The sequence below is a fragment of the Hirundo rustica genome, chromosome 2 (genome assembly GCF_015227805.2).
Source record: "Hirundo rustica isolate bHirRus1 chromosome 2, bHirRus1.pri.v3, whole genome shotgun sequence".
NCBI classification, from domain to species: Eukaryota; Metazoa; Chordata; class Aves; order Passeriformes; family Hirundinidae; genus Hirundo; species Hirundo rustica.
Window position 1 is genome coordinate 5,140,442 of NC_053451.1, and position 20,827 is coordinate 5,161,268.

At 50.7% G+C, this 20,827-nt stretch overlaps 1 protein-coding gene across 4 annotated transcripts in view; it reads left to right on the forward strand.

Moving 5' to 3' along the window:
• IGSF3 (immunoglobulin superfamily member 3) overlaps positions 1–20,827 on the forward strand; it is a 94,136-nt gene that overhangs the window by 26,081 nt on the left and 47,228 nt on the right. For all 4 annotated transcript variants that reach the window (XM_040054690.1, XM_040054689.2, XM_040054692.2 and 1 more), the window contains one exon: positions 1,322–1,699. In XM_040054690.1, the coding sequence (XP_039910624.1) occupies positions 1,322–1,699 (378 nt within the window). The remainder of the gene's footprint in view (positions 1–1,321; positions 1,700–20,827) is intronic.

Sequence of the window (20,827 nt, forward strand, 5' to 3'; positions counted from 1 at the left end):
ACCCATTTTTCACAATTTGTTTTAAGCTGCTAAGAACCATCTCTCCTGGCTCCAGTCCAAGCTGGCTGTAGAGAAAAACTTTGTTTCTGGACATCGATGTTCAGAGGGCGGGATTGAATCAATAAAGCCCAGATTCAAGGCTACCTCTTCACCTGCAAGATGCCAGTTTTTGAAAGCTTAAATTCTTCTCCGGACTTGAGCATTGTTATTGAAAATTAGAGGGGAGGGGGAAGCCCCCAACGTACACACACACAGAGAGGATGAAATTTGCAAACGTGATTATGCAGGACCTGCTTTAAATCGGCTTATTGCTGTTTTATGATGGCAAGCAAGCAGTCACAGAAGCCGGGGTGATTGGCCTTGCCATGTGTGCATGCTGCTGGTAACTCAATAACCGATGAACACCCACCGTGGTCTCCAGACCTCCAGCCTTTGATGTAGCAACAAACAAGATAGATTGCTGTAATTTATCTGGCCCCTGGGGGGCCGTGCTGGTAATGTGCCATGAGCCCAAGGGCCAGCCATCCATAATCTGTGTAAAAATACAGCGGATCGCAGTCACCGTGCTGCGGGGCTGTCTTTGTTTTGTGTTGTACACATTTGCGTGTGTACAGCGCACGGCGCTTTGCCCTGACTTCAGCGGCCACTGAGCTTTGGCGTGATGTGCCCGCTCCCTCTGTTCACTTTGACTGCTTTTGTTGAGTGCTAAATGCACACCTTTCAAAGAGACTTGGGGAGGCAGTGCCGTGAACCTGATACCTCTCTGTGTGCCTTTACAAGCATGAAAGAGAATGGAGGAGGTGTGCTGGGTTTCGGGAAAAAGAATGGGATTTTTGTACCAACTAGAGCCTCTGGCAGGTTTGCTGAGGAAGGACGAGTGCCTGAGGCCTTGGAATTGAGTGGCCCAGCAACCAAAGAAGAGGGAGCGTAGCCCGCTGGCTTGCACATGGGCCTCTCTCCATGGGGTGGTGAGAGTTGGAAAGTAAAAGTACTGAAAACAAAGACCTGTCACCTTGAGTTTCTCATTTGTTACTGCTGTGTGGTGCATTGCCCTTTCACGCTTGGGTTCTTACCATTTCCAAACAAGGGGTTTATGTTACCTCAAAGCTGCTTCTTTCGTGGGGTGTTTTTTAAAACATTTCCATTGAGTCAGCAAGAATTCTGCAATGTGACTGAGGGGGATGCTGTACCAGAGCCTGAAAGTGGGGTGTGAGGACTCGCTTTGTCCAGCATGGCCGTGGGAAGGCGAGGCTATATCTGGGTGTAGGTGTGGGGATTGCCTGCTGGTCAGTAATGCCGGGCTCCTCCTCTCCTCCCACAGGCATGGCACTGGCCCAGCGGCAAGTGACGGTGCAGGAGGGACCCCTGTACCGCACGGAGGGCTCCCACGTCACCCTGTGGTGCAAGGTGAGCGGCTACCAGGGCCCGGCGGAGCAGAACTTCCAGTGGTCCATCTACCTGCCCTCGGCGCCCGAGCGGGAGGTGCAGATCGTCAGCACCGTGGACCCCTCGTTCCCCTACGCCATCTACACCCAGCGCGTGCGCAGCCGCGGCATCTTCGTGGAGCGGCTGCAGGGGGACGCAGTCCTGCTGCACATCACCGAGCTGCAGGACCGCGACGCCGGCCAGTATGAGTGCCACACGCCCAACACTGACGAGAGGTACTTCGGCAGCTACAGCGCCAAGATGAACCTCGTGGGTAAGCTGTCCTGCTCACGGTGGGGCTGGGCCGGTGGGAGGTTGTCTTGGGGAAGACAGATGTCTGCCAGGGAAAGCTGGAGCTTCCCTTGGAAATGGAGAATGTAAACCCCCTCCCTTCAAATTACTATGATTTTGAAATTAAGGGGCTTTCAGGCGAAGATATGGGAGTAGGCGTAACAGTTCTTTACTAGGAATATTAAACATAAAAATGTAGTAGTACCAAAAAAAAGGCAAATATATAAACAAAAAAAAGACAAGACTGACAGAGTCAGAGTACAATCTGACACCCTGTTGGTCAGGGTGTTGGTAGCAGACCAATTAAGTCCTCCTGGAGGGACAGATGTGGTTCTGTTGTAAGTCCAGTGGTGGCGAGATGGGTCTGGTCTTCCTCTGGGAATCCAGTGGAAAACAGGCTGTCCTGATGTTCTGAATCTCAGAACTTGCAAGCCTGTGTCTGGGACAGGGAGGATGTGTGTAGGGTGTGTCTGAGTGGCTTTGGTGGTATGGGATGTGGAAGGAAGATTTATGCAGGCCAGACACTTAGCACTGGAAAGAAAGGAGCTGGGTGTGTCTCATACAAGCCTTCAAGAGAAGAAAGCAGGTCTCCTTTGTTGAACTTGCCACCAGGTTTTATCCAGGTAGGAATGCTTGGCTCCTCCCACTGGGTGGAGCATCTTCCAATGGAATGATGTAATTGTATCAGCCATGCAGTGAGCCTCAATGGCCCATTAACAGCAGATATCCCCCGGAAGGGGGATGGGCTGTGGAAGAGATAAAGAACACTGCTCCACCTGGTTTTAACAGCTGCCCCATTAACAGAAGACGTTTTCCTCCTCTCCCGGGAGTCACAAGGAATGGGTAGCAGAAGAGGAAAACACCTCCCCCGCCAGTTTCAGCAGATAATAATAGAATACATGCTTTTAGTTACACCTTCCACTGCAACCCAAGACAGATGTCAAACCCTTGAACCACTCCCCACGTGCAGTGTGACCTGCATAGGCTGTCAGATAAAAATCCTGTGCGGGAGAACTGGAGTGGAGAGTAGGTGGCACAACGGAATGAATTGCAGGAAATCACGGTTTAGAGGCACAGGAAATAGCTTTCTTCGCTAATAAGGCCCTCATAAAAATGAAGAACCACGCAGCACGGCTGGGCAGAGCAATGTTTGAAGCCATGGCTGAAAGCAAGACGGACGTGGAACTGATTTACACAGAGGGAAAGGAGCAGGGAGTCTGAATCAGACGGCGCAAGTCACAGAGGAGAGAGCTGTTTGCCAAAGGTGGTGAAATAACTGAGCAGGGAAGAGAGGAGTAGTAATGAGCAGCACTTAAAAGGGAACAGGAGAGATGGTCATCTTCAGGCTCTTACAGCAGTGCTGAATGCATCCTGAAACCACTGAGCAGATTGAGCTGTCAGTTGATGAGTGTGGAGAAAGAAGCTCGTTTAGGATTTTTTTTTTTTTTTTTTTTTTTTTTTTTTTTTTTTTTTTTTTTTTTGTTAGAAAAATCGAAAACAGGTACTTTAAAGTCTGGAGTATTTCCATGGCACTTCTTTGACTAGAAGATTTGACCTTTTCAAGCTTCAGCTTGCTTTCTGTATCCCAAAACAGTATTTGAAGTGTCTAACTCAGCTAACAGCAGTCAAATAGCTTCCATCCAAGTCTTTGGCTGAAAGACCTCTAGAAGAAATCCTTTGCAACACAGACACTCCTCTAGCAAATTCAAGCCCACAGACAGCAAGCAGGCTTGCTTTCCTTAGGAGGTGTCTGTGAGCCTGCAGCTTGGAAACCACTTTGACATTGTCCAGCCCGTGGTGTGTTGCTGGTTCAGGCTGTGTTGACACAAGAAATCCAGTGTGAAAGGAGCCAGGATATGATTTTAATCACAATAGCCTTCCTTTGGGTTGAGCTTCTTGCCTCCAGCTTGCGTGGCCTTGGCCTCTTTCTTCAGAGGAAAGTCACAGTCACTCTCTCAGGTGAAGCTCCACAGTATGGGTGTAGGTGCTTATTTAGGTGCCTTTTTTGCCATCTGATGACTGGTTGGGTAGACACCTGAGTATTGTGTTTTTTATTTGTAGTTCTGTAATTTGCTTTAGGTGTCCGGATTTGCAGTTCCCACTGCAGTTTAAACAAGACTGAGTCAGCGCTGCTGCTGCTAAGTCACCTTGGGGAGTGAAACCCATTGATACCAACACCCGCTGAAAAACCTGCCTGGGGCAGGGTGGGGTTGGATGGATTCTGGGCTGCTCTGCCAGGGAGCTGGAACTGAGCACGGTCAGCATATCCAGTAGCTGGGCAGAGGGAAGCTCCTCCAAGAGTCTGGGGAGGCTGAGCTGGGTTGATCTGGTTTTGCTCTGTCCTTGCCTTCCCACAGCTACCAACCAGTAGGATTTGGGGGTCTCTAGACTCCACCCATGAGCAGTGCTTGGAAGACATTGGCTTCAAGGCTTACATGCGTCGGAAATACTCAAGAAAATTGATCTAAAGTAACTTTTAGTGGATTAGTTAAATCACATTATGCCCCTTCATGGATGCTTGGCGCTCAGGATTTTGGGTCCTAATTTGGTTTAGCTTAATTCATTTCTGAAAATTCACTTTGGGAGTGACTTAGGGGTCACTTGCGTTTTGAACATGTGCATCCATGTAGGTTCCCTTCTGTGGGTTGGCCAAACTCTTGACAAAAACGGAATTTTTCAGAGTGCTCCCAGCAGTGACGTGTAGACGGCAGGGCGTTACAGAAAGCCTTCCTTCTGCGTCCCATCCATGGGAAAGTGGTGCTGGCCTCAACTTTGTTGGACCGTGAGGTCTTCTGGGGAAATGGGCTCCTCTCTGCAGAGCTGGGCAGATCACATGTCCTTTCCGTTTTCCTGTAATTTTAGCTCTCAGCTATAGGTTGGGGGTTTTCAGGCTGGTTTTGTTTCTGCAGGCAAGATGCAAGAAGAGGTACAGAAAAGAGTTACTGTTCTCATTTTCTCAGTAAAAGAACCAAACTTTTTTTTTTTCTCCTTTCATCCAGTTACGAACTTTTAATTGACTCATTAGATTGAGTGGCTCTTTTCTGGCAGCAGCAAAGCCTGTAGGGAGACAGATTTGTTAGCATCTCTATTCGCTCCACTTATGTGTAAAGTGGATGAGTTTGAAGTGTTGATTTTAGGCTTGCTGCTCTGGGACCTTGGAATTGTTGTGTCCCATGGTTTGAGGAAAGAGCTGAAGGAGGAGTTTCTCCCCTTTTCCACCTTCATAATGCAGCCCTCTGACAGGAGAGCTGGATGGGAGCTGGAGCTCATGGGGCTGCTGTCTGCACTGGGGCATTTTAGCTTGCAGCACAGCAGCTGGGATGTGTTCTGCTCGTGCCATCTGAGTATTGTTGAAGGCTGTGTCTCCAGGGCCCAGAGGCTGCTGAAAGTTAATCTTGTCAGCTTCAGAGACATGCCAGTTTGGATTGAAAGTACACTTCTCTCCACTTCATGGACAGCAAGCACGGTTGGTTGTCCCTCTCCCATTATTAGTGTCACTGCCCAGGATTCCTTTTCCGTCACTGAGACTTTGGCCACGATCTAGTACCCCTTTGAGGACCTGATGTCTGTGATGGCCTGGCGTAAGAAGTGTTCTCCGGGCACTCTGTGAGGCTCTTATCTGAATTTAGGCATGCAACACAAGTGCTAATCTCACTGAAGCTAGGAATGAGGCCAGTCATGTGGTTCAAGGGTCTTCTGCCATGTGAGCCTATGTATCAAGGCTTAATCTTCTTCACCAGTCTTCAGTTTCCTTCAGTTGCTTAAAAAATAAGCAATTCTGTGCCTTACTGCTCTTCTTCTCATCCCCCTCTGAGCTGCATCTTGGGGATGATGGAGTTATGCCTGGGCTGCAAGATGTGTTAGAAGAATTTAGGACATCTCAGACTGAGTTTCAGGTGCTGAGAGAGGTGGGGTAAAAAAAAGAAAAAAGAGGGGGTGCAGCTCTTCAGGATGTTGTGGAACCATGGCCTTGTGATTGATTTATGAGAAAGGATTAGCCCATGTACAAAGTCGGCAACTCTGTTTGCTTTCAGATTTCAGTTCCCTAAGGCTGACGCAGAATTGCTGAGGCTGGTTCATGCTCTTTTGCTCAGGGTGGCAGGAAAATATTTTGGAAGATCTTATGAGCTGTCTGCCACCCATTTAACACCAGACTCACTGCCAAAGGTCCAACAATATCTGCCATCAGAAGACAGAAAAGAACAAATCTAGAGAGCAGTCCATCTTTGTTTAAATTAAGTGCATCATTCTCTGTGTTGACTAAAGAGAGATCCTACATGTTAGAGTTGAGCTAGGCATTAGTGGCTGAAGGCTTGGCTGCTTTTGGAGGCTTGCCCTATCAGGTTTCTAAGCAACTGGTGGGAATTTTGACTTTGTGGTTCAATTGGGAAGACTCTTGAGTGTACTGAAGAAGGGAGTTAAAAAATTTAAGTTGGACTGTTTAAATCGTAGGTCTGGGGACAGTACACACAGCTGCATTGGGGTCTGCTTGTTGCTGGCTGTGATAAGAATGTGGACTGTCCCTTCACTTTTTTAAGAAGGACAGCAAAGGATTTGCAGGTGAAGGAAAGCAACATCCCAGAAGCATAGCATCACCACTGACAAGGCAACAGTGTTTTCCAGGCTGTCATTGGAATGATCCCTTTTCTTAGCTCTTGAAATCTGGGCAGAAGAGGAGGTTTCTTTGCAGTAATTTAGTCGGTGAAGCTGCAGGAGTGCTGTGCAAACTGAGGTGCTGGTTTGTGCTTCTTCTGTTGATGGGTAAACTTGTGTTTTGCTGCAGGGTAGAACTGAGCACATGGCAGTTCCTTCAAAGAGCGTGAGTCACTGCAAATTTGTACTCCACTATATCTCTGCGATGAATTGTTTGTGTGCCTGTACCCTTACTTAGATAACAGTGAAGAGGCCCAGGTCTAACCTCTTCAGAAGTTTCAGACTTTTATCTCTAGTGTTTTTTCATCTGTGCTCCCAAAAACGTTGAGATCTTTTTCAGAGTAAGTGATTTGAGGGACGAAATCAGGCTTTGAGGTTTTTCTTAAACAGGTAGTGATAGAGCAGGAGGAAAGGTTTCAAAGCACTTGAGGGGGTGGCAGCTCTTTTAGTCTTTATTTTGGGGGAAGCAGCTGTACAGCATCAATCCTAAACAAGTTAAAGCAAGAAAATGAAAGGGGTTTGGATGGGAGGAGACCACAGTCCCCAGGGTACCACCGACTGGGAAGAAGCAATGTCAGTGCAGACTTTGAGAAACAGGGAGCACTCAAACACAGCTGCCTTTGCAGTGGGCAGGAGCTGCTGTGGAGCTGCAGGGATGGTCACCAGGACCTTCTTCCAGCCAGGCTTAGGTCACAGGGGGCAGAGAGGCTTCATGCTAGCTAGGTGCTGTTAAGTGGCTGGCCCATCAGCCTGGTCACACTTCGGTGCTCTGCTGCTTCTCACTGGTCTCTTCCTGCCTGGGTGGGTTGGTGCCTCGGCCTCTGCCTTGTTCTCCTGTGTCCTGCATTAACCTGTGATGGCTCCCAGGGCTCTGTGTGGTTTTTTTGGCTGGTAGCCCCATTGTGGTGAAGTTTCTACACCGTGCCAAGCTTGTGAGTGATGGTGGGCAAGGGCATTTGCGGGGTGAAGATCTATCTGCCTCCCTGCCTGAGGTCAGGGCTGGCTGTGGCTCTGTAGTGAGGTCTTGTCTCCTAATGCTCAGCTTCCCAAGGCACTTGCAGCTCTCTGCAGACCAGGACTCAGTCCATGGGTGCTTATACCATGCCTTTAGGAGTTTGTCTTCAGGGTCCTCTGTGCCCTGCAGCTGTGGCACGTAACTGTGTGGCCACTTGCAAGCCCATGGCAGGGACAGGGAGGATGTGTGTAGGGTGTGTCTGAGGGGCTTTGGTGGCATGGGTGGTGGAAGAAAGATTTGTGCGGACCAGACACTTAGCACTGGAAAGAAAGGAGCTGCGTGTGTCTCATACAAGCCTTCAGGAGAAGGAAGCAGGTCTCTCTCTTCTGTTGAAGTTGCCGCCAAAAACCTCCAGGATCTTTCTGTTGAGAGCGAAAGAGTATGTAGCAGGCAAGAAAAGAAAAGAACTTTTATGATCCCATGCCAGCTGCTGCTGCTTGTTGCCAGCAGCTTCCCTTCTTCTTGATGAAGTGCTGCCATACGTGATCTGTCTGTGCGTAGAGTAGAGGGAGAAAGTCACGTCACAGTTTGGATTTGGGAGAGCACAGTCTGCTCCTGGCAGCCTGAATGAGAGCAGTCGCTTCTCTCCATGTGGGGCACGTGGACCTCAGTGGCTGCTAGTTTATTCCAGCTGTCCACAGGGCTGAAGGTGGCTTTGCTTGAGGCGGGTGTTGAAGAGAGAGAGATGGCAGTCTCAGAGACGAGGACCTACCAGTTTTGATAGAAGTCTTTGGGGGCTCTTCTTTCTGTTGCTGCATTTTTCTTCTTTGTTTTCACCTCAGAGGCAGGGAAAAGTGTTTGTCACTGTACTTGAGTGAGCAGCTTGTGTCATGAGGAGACCAGGCTTTTTGCAGATGAGCAGCAGCAGGGCAAAAATCGAAATAAGCAATTCAGCCTGTCCTGAAAGGTTGCAAGGGCTTCATCTCTGGAGGCTTTCAAGACCTGACAGGATCAAGCTCTGAGTGGCCTTGTCTGACCTTACAGCTGACCCTGCTTCACCCTGTAGCTGCACTACAGACCCCCAAGGTCCCTTCCACCCTGAATTGTCCTGTGATGAGCTACTTGGCTGCACTGCAGAGAGGAACCACTGTTAGGCAGTATTTTGGAGGGTTGGTGCTAGATAAAGGAGTTTGGCGGGTCAGAGCTAAATGATGGCGTAACGTTGATGATCTCAATCGGGAGAGAACACCAAGGACCTATTTTACATCCTTTTTTTTTTTTTTTTCCCCCCCTGGCAAATTTGTTATATTTCCTATTGTATTTATTCCTCTAGTGAGGCTGCAGGAGTTTGTTCTCCATTGCTCTGCTCTGGTGTATGAAGGTGGAACTTGGAAATCCTAAGCACAGATGTCGTAATTTCCTAGTCTGTCTCAGCGGCTTGGCTGCCTCCATCAAACATGTGTGTGCCTTATCTGGCCAAGCTGTGTGAGTTCACCAAAGTGAGCTGCAGGATTGGTGTTGTGCTGTGTGAGTTACATTCATCTTCGCCTGTTTGGGCTGTGCTTGTTGCAGTAATTAGCTCCCCAGAGGAGTAAAATGTCCTTCACTTTCAAATTACCCTTTAGCTGACATTAAAAAGGGATTTAAAAAAAAAAAAAAAATTCAGTGCCTTCTTATAGGTGGTCCTTTGCAACTAGATACAGGGTATTTTGTTCTTACTGCTTTCCTTTACATGTCTAATTCTCTCTGTAGTAACCTTCACCAAAAAATTTGCCTGTGCTCCCCTGCTTTTTCTTTCTGTTCCTGCTATGAATGGAAGGGAAGCATTTGTCTGTTAATGGGGAGGAGTGGGGAGGGGTAAACATATTTACCTCTGGCAGTTCCTGTGGCCACAGGCGTGGAGAATTGCACCTGGTTTGTGATGCTACAGGCATTCGGCCCTGTTATGCTGCCAACTTGCTGCATGTCCCTGGATATGGTGCAATCCATCTCCCTCACCGTTTTCCAGCTGGTAAAATTAGGGATAATAGCACACAAGCCTTTCACAAAGTCTAAGCTAAATAATTGTGATGGGCTTTGAGCTCTTCAGATAGCGGGAGTTAAAAAACAAAGGCTTATATTTCAGCTCTGCCTGGTAATAATGCTGAATAGGATTCATCTCCTGTCCTGCTTAGTCATTTCTGCTATCTTGGAAGTGTAGCTGCCTAAGCTCACCCAGTTTTCCCCTGGCAGAGGCTGTGAGGCTGATAGGCACTGCCAGACTGGGGGGCCGGTGATCCGCAGTGCCGTGGGCAGGCGCGTGGGAGCCCGGCACAGGCAACCCTGTGCTTTAGTCATGTACAATCTGGCAGGGAGTTGCATGGGCTGGTTATTCCTTGTGCTTCCTGAACCACTCTTCTGTAGAGATACCAGTCAAGTTAGAGCTGAGGGCTTGTAACAAATCTCTGAGCACGTCCTGGCGTAGTGGGACAGTGCTCGCTCTTTTTGTGTGTCTTTATCTCATCCCATGTTACTGTATTTTCCTGCTGAACACTTCCAATTATTCCTGTTTTGTTGCAGAGTGCCATCTCCTATTCTTTCCTGTTGGAATTGCTTGCCTGATTTATACTTTCCTATTGTTGTATATTACATTGCATCACTTCTGTACCTCTGAATGTGCAGGAGAAATGGAACAAATTGTGGGCAGACTGTGCCTAAAAAATGGGTAATCCATTGTATCCACTCTCTTGTTTCTTTCTTCTTTTTTTTCTTCCCCTCCCTCGCCTTTCTGCCCTGTCCCTCAAAACCACGAGCGACTCGGTGGCATGACATGCTTTGTGGGAAGGGCTCTCAGTTGGGGAACTGATTCTTTCTTTTTTTTTTTTTAATGCCATCCACCTACCCATTTCTCAAAAACCTGGCATTAGACACATTTGGAACACATCAGTGTATTCCACATGTTTTTCCTGTATTGTCCCCTTTGAGGCAGAGGTACTTTTTTAAATTTAGCTAGAATGTGGAGAACAATTACGGTAAGAATACGTGTCCTTTTATGGACATATCTGTACACTTGTACCGATGCATTGTAAGAAAAAAAAATGTGTTCTAAAAATGTAAATTAATACGGCCTCAGGCAATTGCGCAGCCCTCTGCTCACAGATCTGGGCTTGTCTTTAAAACGAGCCCTCTCCTTCCCAGACTTTCTATGTCCCTTCCTTGTCAGGAAGGCAGGCGTGGAATCCCGAATGCTGACTCGCCTTCAGACTGTAAAGAGCTGCGGTGTTTTGCTTGGGTGGGTTTCTGTGCAGCGCCGAGCCCGAATCGTAACATCAGGACAGTCGGCTAAAAGGATCTTTGAAAACTAAAGCAGCCTTTCCTGCAAAAGCCTCTTTCCTGAAGGCTCCAGTCGTGCCCTCCAGTCTGCTCTTGAGCCGTGTCTGGCTCCTCTCAGGCGTCGCTCAGGTTGATGGGAATATGGCATTTGCTCTTTGCTGAGCCCTTTGCCTCCTCAGTGTCAGTGAGGCTGCAAGACTTGGGGGTCCTCTGCCGCCCTGAAAGGAGCTGCTGAAAACACAACCCTGCTCAGACCTCGTCTTTTTTTTGCTTCTCCTGCTGACTCCTCCCCATGTGCTTTCCCAGTTCCTGGTAAAATGAGGTGTTTGGTAATCATAATTGTCATGGTTTATAGGATGCTTTTCAGTCTGTCCCCCTGAACAGAGGGATTGGTGGCATAGGCTGTTTGTGTATATTGACATAATGTGTTGAGAAGAGGTATAGGATGCAAAGGTTTTCAAGTAGGATAGAAAAATCTTGGTGCATTTGAAGACCAGCTCTACCACCAGTGGGTTACTCAGCATCCTAGGTTCAAGCCTGGGGCAAAAGGTTGTCTGGTGTTGCAAACAGCTTAATGCTATCTCCCATATGAATTCAACATTTCCTCCTAACTTTGTCTGGGCAGTCCCAAACCCTTTTTTTCTCCCCCAAATGATTACTTTTTCACTCTAGGCACAACCAAGAGGAGCTCCGAAAGATAAAAAGAAAATCACTGTGCACAAAAGGGGAGCCAGAAGGAGCCGGGCTGGGCTGGGGCGAGCAGGTGGCGGAGCCAGCAGGCTGTAAAGTGGGATGGGCAGAGCCTGGTACCTGCCTCCTACCTCCTGTGCACTCGGCAGCTTTCCAGGGGCTGGAGGGGAGCTCCGGGACACCCATCTCTTCCACCTGTGCCTGGGTAGTGAGCAGCCAGCACGGCCTGGTGGCTCCCTGGCATGGGGACCCTCTCCCAGTGTCACTGGCAGAGGCTGTTGGCATTTCTGGCAGCCTTTTTGGAGTGCCGGGTGGCGGGGGAGAGGCACAAAGCGCGCGGGTTCCTGTGCTCGTGTGCCTCCGAAGAACCTCTCGGCGTTAAACGGGGAAAGCGGCGACTGTGAGCGCAGCTGGTAACATATGGCACCCGTCCCCTGCCTTAGCAATTGCTCAGTGAACTCTGAAAGTGGAATACGGTCTCCGTGGCTCCAGCCAGCTGCAGCACTGAGAAATCCCGCAATGGAGCGGCCGCTTATTCGATTACCGCCGAAAACTTCGCCTTCCACGTTGCCTATTTTTCCTACTGTGCTTCCCTGGGGAGGTTTCCGCTGTGCTTACTCTTCCTCCCACTCTTCTTTTTTTTTTTCTTTTTTTTTTTAATTTGTTTTCCCTGGAGGATCGCTTTATTTGTTCTTTAGTTCCAGCCCCTAAGACTTGGTTGCACTGCGCTTCTGTTGCTGTGGTGCCCTGAGAGGCAGGGGCAGCTGTTTCTGCTGTTGGTGCTGATGCTTTCCTTGAGTTCTCTTGGAGAACAAGTCGGTCTGGTGGTGAACAAAGGAGACCCCTCGTAGCAGAAGATGAGTGCAGTGCCCATTGCTCAGCTTTGTGCCACAAAATGCTCCCTGTGGTGTGGATGCACATCTTCTTATGGAAAAACTACAAAACCAACAAAGTCAAACTGGTGGCCAGAGCTCAGGCAAACTGCAGAGCAGCACAAGCCCAGTATCTCCTAGCAGCTAAATTACCAATCTACCTGAGTTCCTTTTTGTCATCTCAGATAAGATAGCACTAAACTTGAAACCCTACTGCTTCTGTCCCACCCCTAGCTCCGATGATTTGGAATCTGCATCTCTCATTAGACATGTTGCTGTTGAGCATCCAGGGGAGAATGGGAAGCAGGGGGATGGAGAGATTTCTTCAGTTTTAAAGCTCCAGAGTGTCTCTTGCCCTGCTTCTGCTACCCACAGGAGAGGTGGGAAAGGGAAGGCAATTCTTTGGTGCTTTAGAGTCCCACAGCAGCCTGTTCCTCCTCCTTCAGCCCAAAGCCCTGGCAGGACTGGCCTTTCTCCCCTCTCCCTTCACCTCCGGGTGGTGCAGGGCTTTTGCTTTATGCTGAGAAAGAAACCTGGCCTGCACTGGGACAGAGCTGCCCCTTGGTAAGGAGACGTTGGGAAGAGAAATTTTCCATCTTGATTCTGTGTCTGCCCTGTCAGTTTAGCCCTCTTAACAGTTTTACAGTCTTTATCTGATATAGGTTTAAGAGGATTTCCCTGGGTGCAGTGGGATTATTATAAGTCAGAGAGCAGTCTCCAGCTGATATTCCTTCAGCAAGTATTTATTTTAAGTGGGTTTAACAGTATTTAATTTTTAAAAAACTTTCTGGTGGGTTTTTTTGGATTTTTTTTCCCTTGCATGGTTTGTAAGTAAATTGTTTGTGCTATCAGAGAAGTAGAGCCTGAATAAAATGAAGAAATGTATTATTGCTTTCCAGGCTGGGGGTGGTGGAAGAAAAGCAGCAGCTGGAGGTGGGGAGGGTAGAAGATAAAATAGTAATGTGGTGGGAAACGTAACATTATTCCATGCAGCACTGATTAGTAATACTGCCAAACAGCTGTTTATAAATGGGAAGTGCGATGGGAAGGAGGGCTGCAAGGAAACATGAGAGTGCTGCAGGCACTGCTGGGTCATCATATGAGGAGGGGATGGCTTCTGTCAACCTTTTATCTGCTCCCCTGGGGTATCAGGGGCTGTGCTGCTGCAGCCCCCAGGAGCAGGGGTGGGGGGCTGGAGGTGTCCCATCCACCCTCCCTGGTCCTTGTGGGATGGTGCTCAGTTGGTTTCACACGTAACCTGCTCCCCCCGGTTTAGGAATTTTGTGTCACCTTCGGAGAAGGGGAGCAGTGGTGACCTTTGGCACTGGGAAAGCTGTGCCTGTAGGAGAAAAATCTCCTTTGGAGCCAACATGTGGGCTGTTTCTTTATCCTCTTCCCTCCCTCTGGCAGGCTTTATTGATGGCAGACGGCTCTGGGGCTGGGTGTGTGTGCACACGCATCCAGAAGTCGTGCTGTCTTAGTGAGAGCCGCCTTCTGGCCACCTGCACCCAGGCAGCATCCTGGCCCTTGGAGTATTTCGGAGGACGCTAATGGAATGGGATTAGCTGCCCCACTTGCCCTTGCTGTCAACCCGAGATGTTTCTAGAGAGCCTACAAAGAAAAGCCGGAGCTAACAGGGCAAACCCAAACAAAGGCGCTTTAGAATGCAGAGAGAAGCGTGATTTTTACCCTGAGGAGGCAAGAGGTGGGGCTGCTCTGCTCCCCATTTGAAGTCTGAATGAGCCTCTGCCTTAAGGGATCTGTGGATGGCTGAGTTGGTGCTAATGGGCTGGATGCCCTTCAGTGTCCATGCTCTGCCCCTGCTCCGGTTCCTTGACGTTGTGTTGCAACATATTGTGCCCTTCAGGGCTTTATTCCTTGCTGCTTGAGAGTTAAAATGATAACTTAGGGCTCTCCAAAGAAATGTAGAGCTATGGATGCCTGCCCTGGGGAAGTGTGTCATGGCAGGCAGGGTTTTCTGGACAGGAATGCCTCTGTGCTAGGCACGAATGTGCTCTGAGCACTTAACTTTCTCAGACCCTGTCATCCTTCATTTTTAGCTGCCTGTTCAAGAGAGCGAGATTTTTATAAAGGCATTTCTTACCAAAAGCATTTCCTGATTGTAACTTGTGATGCCAAACATAATGAGCATAAGAAGGTTTGGAGAGATCAGTAGAGTTTTCTTGATGGCGTTGTGCTGCTGCATGGAAGCGAAGAGGTCTAAAAGCAGCAAGTTACTTATTAGAGGGTTAATGCTGGGCTCTGTGTCCACTGAAAAATTGCATCAGCGTGCCGCAGATGACCACAGGTGCTCTGGCAGTCTGTTGTCACCTTTTGAGCTCTCTCAGGTGTACTGATGCCACCTGTCCACAGACAGGACTCCTTGCAAATCTGCAGGTGATGGTTGTGCCCGATGGGTGGCCCACCTGGCACTGGGGCTGGAAGGGAGGAGCGCTGGCACAGTGATTTTTGCTGTGGGGAAGGGAAAGCGGGTGGAGAGGTGGCGTTATCAGGGGCACGAGTCCGTAATTCAGAGAAATTCTGTGCTTTGAAGGAGCTCCTTTGTCGTGGGGATGGGCCAGAAGGGCTTCCCTGAGAGGGGCAGGTGCTGTGGGACAGTGTGAAAGGTGCGCTGGGGCTACAGGGGTGCTTCCAGTGTCTTCCCTTCTGCAGAAGTTAGGAGCACTGACCATCATCCAAACAGCCCCTCTCGAGTACAGCAGCTGAAGCCAGATGAGTGTATGAGCACATCCAGAGGACTGGTGCAGGGAAGAGCATCCCTTTGCATGAGGGCTTCCTGCCTCCAGGCAGAGTCCTGGGGTGCAGGGTAAGCTGAGGCAAGGATGGAGCCCCTTGGCTGCTGTGGGATAGGGGATTTTGGCACCCCTGCCCTTACTGAGGAGAGGGAAGGCTGTGGTCATCCCAGTGCTGGGCAGCGTGAAGGAGAGCAAATGAAGGCAGAGAGTGAGTGGGCTGAGGGAGATGGAGGTGAGGGGGTTAAAAACTGAGCAAAAGCTGAGAAAAAAGGGAGCAGGAAGAAAAGGAGGAACAGCAGCACTGGGAGGGCAAGAGGTGGAGGGAGTGTAGAAGTGGCAGGTGGAAGACCTTGGATGGGAGGTTTTGTGCTGTTAAGAGCAGTGGGCTGTGTAGGTTGGCATCTTGGAGGTACTGAAGCAGGGAGAGCCGAAATGGGGATAACCAGAGAGGGACTGTGGTTGGGGTGGAAGGAGTGTCCCTGCTCCCTCCTGCAATGGGAGGAGGCCCCAGAACTTCCAGAGATGTGGCTCCCTCTCCATCCGGCCTCCTTCTGCAAGGCTTTGTGGGAGCGCTTCCCCTACCCTTTCCATGTGTCCTTCGAGTGCCCTAGATGCTGTTTCAGGCTTTTGACTCCGGAGCAGACAATGGAGGTTTCAGTGCTGTCTTCCATCAGGGCTGTCAGGATGCAGTAATTACCTTTGCACTGCTGCCTCCTACCCTTTATCCCTCTCCCTTTGTGGCTGGGATGTCAGAGGCAGCGATGGTGCTTTGAGGAGCTCCTTTTGAAGCGACTTTGTGAGTCACGGGGACGGTGAGCAGTGGGGAGTGAGACGCTGGTGCCCGGCACTCTCCGATCGTTCCGGCTCCCTCGTGTCTGCGGCCAGAGCAGCGTGTCCTGCGTGCCCATCCTCGGAGACACCGGGCTCCTCACATCTCATCTGCTCAGAGAGCCTCCTGGTGAGGGTTTGATGTGGATGGAGGGAAGGGGAGAGAAGGAGCCGGGACACCCAGAGGCGTGCTGGGCTGGGCAGCAGTGCTGTGGGTTTGGGTTGTGCCCATGGGGCCGGGCGTAGCCGGAGCCTGTTGCTGTGAAAAGCGCAGCGCTGGCCCCGGGGGCTGCGTGGGTGCTGAGCTCTGCCCCGTGGCAGCAGTGGGGTGAGTTCCTGCAGGCAGCCCTGTCACAGATCACCAGAACAGCAAGATGGACGTGCTGTCTCCTGTGGTATGTTCAGGCCGCAGGGTGCTCTGGTAGGGAGAAGTTGAGCTGGATAGCTGTGGGCAGTTTGCACTAATGAGGTGTTTTAGATGACACGTGTGCCCCCAGGAGCCCCTGTAAGAACCCCTCCCTCCTCGAATCTCTCACTGACAGGCTAGAAGGTGCTTTCTATCACTGCTGAAGTGTCATGAGTTGGAGCCAGGCGCCACAATCCCAGCTCTATTACTGGTCCACTGAGCTGATGCCCACAGGGCCACCCATCCTGTCCCTTACTATCTTCTGGTTGAAGCTGACAAGACTGAAATGTGAGTTCTCCTCTTGACTGCCAGGACTCAGCAGTGCTGCTGAGCGTTCAGGGATGCTGCGTGGAGCAGTAGGACAGCCAGCCAGGCTGTCTGTGAAACCCCTGTACGCCAGCCAGAGCAGAGCCTGATTAAGCTTATGAAACCTGACAAGATCACAGCCCAAGGTGGTATTGCTGGAGGCTGCTTGACTGGGAACCACGTTCCTGTTGCAGCAGCACGAGCATTAGGGATATGTCTCTTGAAACCTGTCATGACACACAGCTAGCCTGAGTAAGGAGCACATGCATGTCGCTCACAGCTGTTATCCTGCCTGCAGAGTGCAGGAAGAGCCTCCTCCCAAAAGGAGCACTGGCTGCTGCATCTGCTTGCAAATGAGGAGCAATTCCTCCTTCTCTGCCATCTTGGTGTTGAATGGATGGACCCCTGAAGGAGTCAGTACTGACCAGGGCACCGCTCTTGGCTCTGCAGGTACAGCCACCCCTCCAGCTTGGCTGGTGTGTGTGTCCCCAAAATAATCAGGCTTCACCTATGAAGGACATCCCCATAGCACCGCTGCTCCATCGATGGCCTGTGTCACTTTTGACCCCAGATGAGGAGCTGTTGCCCATCTGTCAGGGCATGGCAGTCGGTGCCTGAGGGTGCTGTCTGCTGTAGGTCTGGGAGCTGGCAGAGCAGGGGTTGCTGCAGGAGGCTCTGTGGTCTGCTCATCAGCTAAAATAAACTCTGAGGCGATGTATCCTGTGGTACAGCCTGGGTGGGAGACTACCTGACTCACCACCTCTGCCTAGCAGCTATTGCAAGGATCTTCATGCCACTTGTTGTGGAGCTGCATGAAATCAGAGGCTTATATTTCCTAGCAATCAGTATTTCTCACGCAGGCACTGCCCTCAGATTCCTCCTGGTTGGATTTGTCTGGGAGAAGCAGCAGCAGCTTCTTAAACAGACCGGCTCTTACGCCTTTGTTTCCTTCAGCCACACAGGGTTAATCTCCCTCTTGGCACCTGATTATTTGCTGCTGCAGGGTGTGTGTTTGAAATTCTCATTTAGCTGGTTTTAATCCCCATCTGGGAGCTGTGTCCAGGTCCCAGGGGATGGGGGTGGGCTAATACCTGAGCCCCCCCTGAGCAGCTCAGTCTCCTCTGCCTCTCCCCGCAGCTGGTGTCTCTCAGGTATCCCCGAGGGAGGTCTTGAGGTGAATGGACCACTTCCCAAATGGTTACTAAGCATTTTGTGTTCCTTTGTGAGGCTGGTGAGCATTGGTGTTGCTGGCTTAGCAGCAGGCCTGCTGACAGACAGGGATGGGGGCTTGCAGGGCTGCATGGTCAGGTGAGAGATGGAGCTCCCCTTCTCCTGCTCGTGCCATGAGCTCCCGTCCTTCACCTCTGAAGCACATCAGGCATTGACACAGCTGGCAAACATAACTATATCCCCACAAGCCACTAGCTTTTATCACCCTCCTGCAGCTCCAGCTTTTTGCCTGGTCCTTCTGCAGGTAATGGCAGCCAGCACTTTTCAAGCCGTCGCTCCGTCTTGCTGCCTTCTCCTTCCGCCCCAGAGATGCCCACAATTACCTTTTCAGTGTTCCTCTGCCACCCACTTCCATTCATGCCTGGTCCAGACCGTCACCTTCCCCTCTCCCGGTGTCCCTGCTCCTTTGGGGCAAGACCGTTCCCGGTGGAGCTCAGGGTGCTCTCTCTCCCCGCCCCTGTGCCACCCCTTCTCCCCCAGCCCCACGGGGACGCGGCTCTGCTCTCCCTCACTCCTGTCCCCTGCCGTAAGTTCCCGCTGTTTCCAGGCTGCTTGGTTCCCCTCCCGCTGGCTCTCCCCGGCCCAGGTGCTTGTGCCGGTGTGGAATGAGCCGGCCCAGCGCGCAGGAGTGGCTCCCCCGGGTGCTCTGTGGCTGACAGCAGCTACAGCGGAGACAGCTCCGCTCGCTCCGTGCGCCTCGTCCTCCTCGCCGCTGCCGGGAGCTCCAAAGGCATCGCAGCCGTGGAGCAAGCGGGAGCGCTTCGAACGAGCGGCACCGTAATCCCTCCCTGCCCCCGCCCCTCTGCCCCCCCCTTTTTGCAGACATTAGTGTGATTAAAATTGCATGGGCCCGCACACGGGTGTATTTTATTTTCTTTATCTCCTCCTAGCGAGAGGCGGGTTTGAGGTCTGCTTTGTGGGGAGGCAGCCAGAGGGCTGCCGGGCAGTTCGGCGTGGTTTAGAAAACTTTCCCTCTGCGGAGCTCGCAGCCGGCTGCCGTGGGGCTGGTTGTACTGGTGAGACCTGCTTTTCCTGTGGGGTGCTAAACGCAGGCACCTTCTTCCCAGCAGAGCCTGAGGTCCTTGCTGGTGGTGCCTGGGCGTGTGCTGGGCAGGCAGGAGCCGCTTCCAGCACTGCTGTAGGGCAGCAGCATCTGGAAGGGTGCAGTAGGGTCCCTCCAGCAAAACTTCTCCCAAGGCTTTCCCCTGTCACTGAGGGCGTCTCCATGGCTGAGGGCGGGTGTAAACAGCAGGTGTAAAATACAGGAATTAACTCACACTATAGGTAAAACAAAAATAGATACATCCTCTTTCAGTGAGGTTTTGCACCCAGATTGGCCACAAGTCTTCATTACCATTTGAAGCAGCCTTCTGTCTCCTCTAGAAATGGGGAGAAGGCATGGAGAGTTAAATGACTTTGTTCTGCGGCCCTGTTCCACCCTGTAAATGCAGTATTTTTGCCAATGCTATGTCAAAACTCCTTGGTGGGTGTTTATAGTATAGGCTGTCTTACTGCCTCACCCAGGGGCACGTACAGTTCAGCTTTTCCATGTTTTCCCCCGTTCTGGAAAAGAAAGGTGCTATTTCCTTCCCTTCAGGAGGGTTTACTTTTAATGAAGTGTTGCAAAGTGCAGTATGACTCCAGTGAGGGCTCTGTTATTCTCCAGGCGTGGTTTCCTTGTCTGTGTCTTGGTCGTGCCCTCCTTGTGCCTCTGCGTTTTTCCCCAGGCGGAGCGGTGAGCCAGAGGGGCCGGCAGCTCCCACACGTGCTTATCCCAGGGCATTGTGAGCTGCCTGGAGGTTTAATCTTCTCTCCTCGGACATCACTGTGCAGCACAGGCCTCTGGGGAGATGGGCTGGGGTAGCTGAGTCCCAGCTGGCTGCTCGGCCCTGAACTCCTCCAGCTCAGTCGCTCTGTCAGGTTTGCAGGCCCGTGCACTCTTTACAAGATGGAAAAAGCAGTGGGAGCGGTATGTTCATGGCTTCTTCTCCTCCTCCTCGCCCACAGGGTTGAAATGGTTGTGTAGTGTCTAAAGGATAGCAAGGTTTCATGCAACAGCAGTGCAGGACCCTGAGGGGTGCTCTGTGCTAGGGGCTCAGAACCCCACGAGGTCCTGCCCCTCTAAGGCAAGAGGAGCCCCCCACAGCCCTTGCATTGTTCTGGTGCAAGATGTGGCCATCACCTGCTGTCCCCTGGCACGGAGTGCCTTTAGTGATTACCTTCCTTTAGGAGTGGCCCCTCTTGAGCAGTGGGACCCTGTCAATACCTCCACCCCCAGGTCTTGCAGCAGCTCCCAGGTTTGATGGCAGTGTGACCTGCGGGACACAGTTCCCTGGGTTTCTTGGGAGTGTGGCTGCTTGCCTTCCTCATGGACTGGAAATCTTTGCTGGCTGGTAGGGGTTAGCATAACAAAGCGTCAGGTGAGAGGGAGGCATTGAATTTCAATAAACCAGCAGCTGGGGAATGAAATCTCCTCGCTTCTAATGCGAGCCCGGGCTCCCTCTTGCTTACCTTGGAGCAAATCTGCTGTAATGCATAGGAAACAGCTCAGCAACTGCAGCTCTGGCTGTCATCGAGGTGCAGGCTGAGGTTTATTAAAGACCTGCAGAGGTCTGTTAAAAAAAAATATATGATCTTCTTGGGCTTAGTCATTTCAAGTTAAATATTTGAATAGGTAGGGGCAAGCATTTTGCTGAAATTGGATGATCCCTTTCATATTTATGTTTGGTTACGCTTGCTCCACGTGTATTTGGATGCTTGGCTAGGGGCGGAGAGGGAGGTGAGGGATGAAAGGGACTTAGTACAGAGAGGGGAAAACAGGAGCAGGGAGTGATTAGAATGGAGAAGAAAGCAAAGGAAACTACTGAAGGTTCAAAATAATAACAATTAGGCTGGGGGGGAACCAAGAACAGGCAGCAAAATAAATCGGGGTCTTTGAAGAAAAAAGGGGATAGACAGTGAAGCCTTTTATTAAAATCTAAATGGCTGACTCTGAAGATAAATGAGGTTGCAAAGAAACAATGAAAACAATAAAAAGTGGAAGACAGGAAGGAGGGAAATATTTAAAAGGAAAATGAGAGGTTTTCACAGGTGTGGCGATTGA